General features: G+C 36.3%; 1 protein-coding gene and 1 long non-coding RNA gene across 2 annotated transcripts in view; one reads left to right on the forward strand and one right to left on the reverse strand.

The window, feature by feature from the left end:
- Nucleotides 1-1,565, reverse strand: part of LOC107551221 (uncharacterized) — a 4,399-nt gene extending 2,834 nt beyond the window's left edge. The window contains exons 1-2 of the long non-coding RNA XR_001604742.1: nt 1,470-1,565; nt 985-987 (exon numbers count right to left, since the gene is read on the reverse strand). This is a non-coding gene — a long non-coding RNA (uncharacterized lncRNA). The remainder of the gene's footprint in view (nt 1-984; nt 988-1,469) is intronic.
- The window catches only part of tcaim (T cell activation inhibitor, mitochondrial), a 21,873-nt gene that overhangs the window by 10,115 nt on the left and 3,381 nt on the right, over nt 1-8,377 (forward strand). Inside the window, exons 6-10 of the mRNA XM_016232759.1 lie at nt 3,307-3,429; nt 4,391-4,488; nt 4,569-4,660; nt 4,773-5,005; nt 6,757-6,888. Coding sequence (XP_016088245.1) covers nt 3,307-3,429; nt 4,391-4,488; nt 4,569-4,660; nt 4,773-5,005; nt 6,757-6,888 — 678 coding nt within the window. The remainder of the gene's footprint in view (nt 1-3,306; nt 3,430-4,390; nt 4,489-4,568; nt 4,661-4,772; nt 5,006-6,756; nt 6,889-8,377) is intronic.

The following is an 8,377-nucleotide window of genomic DNA, read 5'->3' on the forward strand; positions in this document are numbered from 1 at the left end:
ACTCGGAGCCTGTGGCAGGGGATACAGACCATTACGGACTACAAGCCCCCACCGCGGACATGTGACAGCAACATCTCCCTGCTGAACAAGCTGAACGCCTTCTTCGCTCGCTTTGAGGCACAAAACCACACCACTGCACAGAAGACTCCACCTCCTCCCGGCGACCAGGTGATGACGCAGTCCTATTCTCATGAAGTGATTTGAATGGCTAGTCATGCACCACATCAAGTCTGCCCTCCCCCCTTCCCTGGACCCCTTCCAGTTTGCATATCGGTCCAACCTCTCGACCGATGACGCCATCGCCACTGCCCTCCACTCAGCACTCTCACATCTGGACAAAAAAACTCATACGTCAGAATGCTGTTCATAGACTTCAGTTCAGCATTCAACACAATCATCCCTCAACAGCTCATTCACAAACTGGTCCAGCTGGGGCTCAACACTTCGCTGTGCAATTGGCTATTGGACTTCCTGACTGGGAGACCTCAGGCAGTATGGGTTGGCAGTAACACATCCAGCACCATCACACTGAACACTGGGGCCCCCCCAAGGATGTGTGCTGAGCCCCCTCTTCTTCACTCTGCTGACACACGACTGCACACCATCACACAACTCCAACCTCTTCATTAAGTTTGCGGATGACACGACTGTGGTGGGTCTCACTAGCAACAGAGATGAGACAAACTAGAGGAGCGAGGTGAGCCGCCTGGCCGGGTGGTGCAGTGACAACAATCTCTCTCTGAATGTGGAGAAGACGAAGGAGATTGTTGTTGATTTCAGGAGAGTGCACACTCAGCATGCTACTCTGACCGTCAATGGTGCGACTGTGGAGAGAGTGAGCAGCACCAAGTTCCTTGGTGTGCACATCACAGAGGACCTCTTCTGGACTGACAACACCGCAGCACTGGCCAAGAAAGCACAGCAGCATCTCTACTTCCTCCGCAAACTGAGAAGAGTCAGAGCCCCGGCCTCCATCATGTGCACCTTCTACAGAGGCACCATCGAGAGCATTCTGACGAGCTGCATCAGTGTGTGGTATGGCGCCTGCAATGCGTCCTGCCGCAAGTCACTTTAACGTATAGTGAGAGCAGCTGAGAAGATCGTTGGTGTCTCTCTACCCTCCCTCCAGGATATTTATGGAACCCGTCTCACCCGCAAAGCCCTCTGCATTGCAGGTGATCCCACCCACCCGACACACAGCTTCTTTAGTCTGCTGCCATCAGGGAGGAGACTGCGGAGTCTCCAGGCCAGGACCAGTAGACTGAAGGACAGCTTCATTCATCAGGCTGTCAGGAAGCTGAACTCCCTCCCAACCTTGCCCCCCCCCCCTCTTTTGCCCCATGCACCACTGAACTCTGAACCTCACTTTGTGCAGCATTGGTCTGCTCACTACCTCATTCAGCATTGAACTAACCTCATTCAACTACCTCTTCTGACAGTTTAAATAACTGCTCTGAGCTTTTTGTCACTAATCAAAATAAGCTCTTTTTGCATTACAATCATTATATCTGCACTGTTTGTTTACTTCACTGGTTTGCACTCTATCTGCCATGTGCCTTGTGCTGCTTTATTTATTCATTTATTTTACATTACCTTATTTGTATAGTTGTATTTTATTTTATTTTATATTTAATCTGTATCTATCTGTATTTTATGTTCTACTGTTAGTGTTATCTGTATGCACCAAGGGTCTGAGAGTAACGCAATTTCAATTCTCTGTATGTATGTGCTGTACATGTAGAAGAATTGACAATAAAGCAGACTTGACTTGATAGAAGGCGAAAGGATGAGGAAATGAAAACTGGAAATATTTTAGGCCAGATTCAAACTCATGTAACCCATATGAACACCATAGCTTAGTGTTAGACCTCCTAACTGCTAGACAAGGTCTCTACACAAAAGTATGGTTAATATTCAACTTGAAATTTTGTAGGACTGTTGAGACACCGGTGTGTGTATCACAGCGGCCAGAAAGAGCCCAGCTGGCACTTTTAGTGTCACACCAGAAAACTTGTTTGTGTTTCTACAATTAGCCTTGTACTTCTCCACAGACTGCAATGTTCTCAAGCCATTCTTTGTATTTACTATGATTAATGACTCCACAATGATTTTTGTGCCATTTAGTACAAGGGGTAATGTGTGTACATTGTACCACAGATGAGCCCAGGCTCAACAGAAACCCTTCAGTGGGCCTCATAGCCTGAGATTTAAGCTTTGGAAATACTGAGGCTGTGGAAATTCATTGAAAACCTTGGTACACATTCAACCCCTTTAAAGCTTACTGTTTCATGTTTGATTACTATTAACATGGTCAAACCTTTGCTGAAAAAACTGTTGTGCACAATCTATTACATGTTTATACTTTTTTAGCAAGTAAAATAATATTTTTTCGTATAATTCTAAACTCCTTTCAAGTTACTGGAACATGTGTCTTTTTGCTTCAAATTCCTTTTTATGAATAAGAGAATCTGATTACTATGAAGTATTTATGGAGTAGTATTTCAAGATGAACACTTACTAGACTGTAGCAACTTGGGTTTACTTGCACTATTTTTTAGAAAAATTGTCAAAATGTGAGTATTAAAAATGATGCATCAGGCTTTGGGGGACCTCTTTTGTACAGTTATCATTGTAACACTACAGAGCTTTGATCACAAAACTAAGCATTTAAATATCTTTCTAAGACATGTTGTTGGGAGATATAGAGAGAGTAAAACTATACACATTTAATGCAAGTAGTCTGTTATACTATTTCATTGATTTACATTACACGCTATCAAAATTTCATCTTAGTTGTTGGTCATAGAAATATCAGCAACTGCGTCAAATTGCATATTTTTGCTCAGTTTTGTGAATTGTGTGTGTTTTATAATTTTTTTTTTTAATATTTAGTTTCAAGAAAGGGTAAATAAACTGTTCCATTTTTTTTTTTTTTTAAGTGATTTCCTTTATTATTTCATATGTTAAACTTTACAGGGTTAAACCTGAGCTTGATTATTGTTTGCTGTAGTTTTGTGTGGCCTGTTGATATTGGAATTGGTTAAACCTTAACCCGACTACTGTGAACTCCCTGACCCATTTGAGTGGAAGAACTTTGTGCTTTATAACATCTTTAGAAAGGGTTTTGGAGACCTAATATAGAATACACATGAAAGACAATACTATATGTAATATATGAACAAAGGTATATTATATCAGGCATATTTCACTGGCACTATTCTTTAATGAATCTTGGATATATGTTTCATTTAACCTACTGTCAGATTTTAAACATTGTTTTGCTTTTTTACTTGTCTTTATATTCAGTTTATGGCTGAGAAACAATGAGCCAGAAGCCACAAAGAAACAGAATGCCAGTGTTCCACGCCGTGAGGAGCTGAGAAGACTGAAAAGAGAGCTGATTCAGAAACTTGGTTTGTTGGATATCAGGTCAGCTCTAAGTCAGACTATATGCTCTAATAGTCTGCTAAATCTTACTTTTGGCATTAATTAACCTTCAAATGATATTTTGATTGTATCTTATGCTGTGGTGTTTGTTTGTTTTGTGAAATGATAAATCTTTCCATTTTTTATTCAATATATTCTCAAATTAAACTTCAAACTGTTCTCAGAATATTAAGGGAAATTGAAAAAATTAGTGAAACTGCATATATTACAAATGGTGCACATAGGCTATATGTACCAAATGGGTTGAAAATTGGATTTTTATAAATCGTTTTTAAAGTTACTTAATAGATTTTCTTTGACTTTAAATTTATTATAGAAAGGATTTAACACAATATTATTATGGAAAGAAATATAAAAAGTCTGTGCAGAGGACAAGTAAAAATGGCCCAAGGCCAAGCCTCTGTGATATTTAAAATTGGGAAAAATGTTTTATTCTGTTCAGCAAGGACACATTAAACTGATCAAATGTGACAGTTTATAATGTTACAGAAAAAAAATCTATTTCAAATGCATGCTGATCTTTTCAACTTATTCATCAGAGAATCCTGAAAAAAAAGTGTCATGGTTTTCACAAAAGTATTAAGCCGTACAACTGCTTTCAACATTGAAGATAATAGTGTTACTTGAGTACTATATCACGATATTAGAATGATTTCTGAATCATGTGACACTGAATACTATAGTAATGATGCTGAAAATCCAGCAGGTAGAAATTACATATTAAAATATATTAAAACAGAAAATTTCACAATATTTTCACAGTATTTTTCTGTATTTTGGATCAAATGCAGCCTTGGAGACTTCAAAAACATAAAAAAAAAATTTACCAACCCCATACTTTTAAACTTCTGTCTGCATGTGTAAAACTATTGGACAGAGTATCGAGTTCTTGCATCCTGTTGTCAGTATATTCACTTTGATCATGTGGTTCTCTGTCCTGTAGGTGGCAGCGCAAATGGGGATTTGCACACAAATGCAGTCAGCTGCAGAGTCTGGGTCGTCTCTTCACACAAAGCCCTGAGGCTCTGCACATCCTGAGAGGTAACCATGGAAATGAGATTCATGAGATGGAATTAGATGGCGTAATATTTGCTTAATTTTGTTTCTTTTCCAAAACATAGGACACACAATAGTTTTTACTGACCAGTCAGGGATGAATGCCTCAGGGCATGTTATGTTAGGAACAATGGATGTCCACCATCAATGGACAAAGGTACAGCTCATCTATTAAACCAGTCTTATGGTATTCTTAGCTTTAAAAAAAAACATAAACATTTTTGCTGACTAAGATGCATGTGTTTGTGTCTGTCCATGTGTATGCTCAGCTCTTTGAAAGATTGCTGAGTTACCGAAGCCTGTTCCAGCAGTCGGACTGGCTGAAAGAGCGCATCAGTCACCTGTTGGGAGGGATTCAGGTGATCCACATCGAGCGGATGGGTCCAGCTCTGCCTCTGGAGGAACACTACAGCACCCTCAACACTTTCCACAAGAGACTGTTGCCTCAGCGCCTCTCTCTGCACCCGCGCAGCATGCAAGGCCTCACAATGACCTTGGAAAAGTAAATACTCGTATGCTTCAATTCCAGCCATTTGTTTGTGTGCATTTTCTGTGTTTATGTGAGAAATTGAGTCTCAACAATACCAGACTGACTTACCAGTATGTAAGGCAAGCTTACTTATGAGCAGGTTTAAAGGAACACTCCACTATTTTTGAAAATAGGCTCATTTTCCAACTCCCCTAGAGTTAAACAGTTGAGTTTTACCGTTTTCGAATCGATTCAGCCGATCTCCGGGTCTGGCGGTAGCACTTTTAGCTGTAGCTTAGCATAGATCATTGAATCTGATTAGACCGTTAGCATCCCGCTCAAAAATGACCAAAGAGTTTCTATATTTTTCCTATTTAAAACTTGACTCTTCTGTAGTTACATCGTGTACTAAGACCGACGGAAAATGAAAAGTTGTGATTTTCTAGGCCGATATGGCTAGGAGCTATACTCTCATTCCGGCGTAATAATCAAGGAACTTTGCTGCCAAACCATGGGTGCAGCAGGCACAATGATATTACGCAGTGCCTGAAAATAGGCTAACTTCCGTCAACATAACCAACGTGACCACCTGCTTGCACAGGGAGCGTGCTGGGGACTATTTTCAGGCGCTCATGGTACGGCAGCAAAGTTCCTTAATTTTTTTTTTTCCTTCTCTGAACCAACTTTTCTTTTCTTATAACATAATTAAAGAAGAGATAAAAAATTATTTAATGTTTTTATAATATTCCCTACAGTTAAAAGGGTTGGTAACACTTTAGGGTTGGTAAGATTTTTTTTTTATGTTTTTGTAAGAAGTCTTTTATGGCTGCATTTATTTGTGCAAAAGTACAGTAAAAACAGTATTATTGTGAAATATTATTTCAATTAATAACGGATTTCTATTTTAATATTTCCTGTGATGGTAAAGCTGAATTTTCAGCATCATTACTCCAGTTTTCAGTGTCACATAGTCCTTCAGAAATCATTTTAGTATACTGATTTGGTGCTCAATAAAGATTTATTATCATTATCAATGTTGAAAACAACTGTGCTGCTTAATATATTTGTGGAAACAATGATATATATGTTTTTCCATCTTATAAATTGACATTATAAATATCTTTACTATCATTTTTGATCAATTCATTAATTTCTTTAAAAAAAAATAAATGGTAGTGTATTAACAAAAATGATTAGATATAAATATTTAAAAGTAATATTAGGCAATAATGTCATAGCCAACAGTCCAATCAAATTGTTATGGATAAAATCTAACTAACATAACTGTAACATTATGTGACCAAAAAGCCTGTTCTCCATTAATACCACTTCAAAATAAAATCTAAATGGCAGTTTGTTTGCTTTAATTTAATTATTTTCTTTTGATGCCATCAGCAAATCGAAATACAAAATAACTGTAATGTTTGCTTACAACAAACTAACCGTACTGTCCATTGCTGTGGACACTAATATAGTATCATTGGTATTTTGATGTGAACAGCAAGTGAAATTACAATAAATGATGCACTGTAGCTTTAAATGGATTGCTGTGGAAAATGTAAAGAATAGTACTCCTCTAAAAGGATAAACATAAAAATGAAACCGAAGAGAGACCATACTGGTCTGTTAACAACAGATTGTATATGAATGGTATAGTGTTATTCCTGTGGTTCCCTGTGTTCTATTCATTTCTGACTGATATATCCTCACTGTTCACTTAGAAGTCTTTGTGCTGCTTAATGTCCCGTCAATCATTGTTTTTCTATTCTGTTCTGTTGCCATAGTGACCGCTCCACCCCCTGCCTGCATGAGATGGGCCACTTCATCATCCCCACTATGTGTGACACCCTCCAGCTGCAGAACTTCCTCCAGAGCCAGGCCCAGGAGGCCCGGAGACGCATGCAACGCAGAGACAAGTGAGTGCTTGACCTATCATTGCACATTAACATGACATCAGAAATGGCCATTTCTCTTTTATCTTGTCTTATTGTGCATGATTCATCAGTATATTAGGTAACACTTTATTTTAAAGTGTCCTTGTTACACAAGTTACATGTACTTACTATTATAATAAAAATTAATTATGCATAATTACATGCAAGCCAAATCCTAACCATATAATAAGTACATGTCGTTAATTAATGTCACTCTGTACTTAAATGTATAATTACACTGTAACAAGGACACCTTAAAATAAAGTGTAACCGTATATTATTATAAAGACTAATTATGTTTATTTTCATATTGTTACACTTAAAGAAAAAAAAAGTGTTGCAACAGGGTTTCTTCCATAATTTAGCTTATTACATTGTTTATTTTTAGCCACTAGAATTATTGTCTTTTGAAATTTACACTACTGTTCATTTAAAAGATTGGAATCAGTATGTTTTATTTTATTTGATCATATTTTTCATTTATTTATTTAAGAAATAATAATTTCATTAAGTGACAGTTTTCCATTTCAAACAAATGCTGATCTTTTGAACTTTCTGTTAATCACATATTAAGCAGTACAACGTTGATATTAATAAGAAATTTTCTTGAGCACCAAATCAGCATATTAGAATGATTTCTGAAGAATTATGTGACACTGAAAAACTGGAGTAATCTAGAAAACCGCTATTTTAAATTATGATACTGTTGCACAATATTTCTTTTTACTGTATTTTTAATCAAATAAATGCAGCTTTGGTTAAAATCTTCATCCATAATGATAAGAATGATGAAAATCTCAGTGCTATACTGAAAATCATGTACACTATATTTCATATTTTTAACATGATCTTCTTTTTTTCTCCCACCGTTAAAAAAACAAATCTAAACATTAAAACAATAATTTTACCTAATAAAAAAAACTGTCAAAAAATGTCTCTTCTTTAGAGAATGTGTCTGAAAATGTTTTGTTAAGTGTCTCTGGCTGCTATAATTTTTTTTGTAATATAGTTTTTTTCTTTTATTTATTTATTTAGTCATTTAGCAGACGCTTTTATCCAAAGCGACTTACAAATGAGGACAACAGAAGCAATCAATTGCAGTATTAAAACAACTAAAAACAGATCCAAAACTAAAAGCTAAAACTTTACAAATGCTACCTTTACACATTTTAAAAATAAAGAAATTAAATAAAAATGACAAATGCATACAACAACATTTCAAATCTTAACATTCAAATGAAAAACAAAAAATAAAGCTAAAAACAATTCAAAATATTAAAGAACAAAAGGTATGAGTATAATAATGATTCTAACATAACACTAAGCCAAACACCAAAAAAAAATACATATATGTGTATGTAAAACCACACACACATACATATATATATATATATATATATATACATTTATAAATTCAATATATATATTATTTCATTTCCATTTAGTTTGTTGAAGTATTAAAATAACTCAA

Source organism: Sinocyclocheilus grahami, unplaced genomic scaffold, assembly GCF_001515645.1.
Source record: "Sinocyclocheilus grahami isolate Dianchi unplaced genomic scaffold, SAMN03320097.WGS_v1.1 scaffold418.1, whole genome shotgun sequence".
Classification (NCBI taxonomy): Eukaryota; Metazoa; Chordata; class Actinopteri; order Cypriniformes; family Cyprinidae; genus Sinocyclocheilus; species Sinocyclocheilus grahami.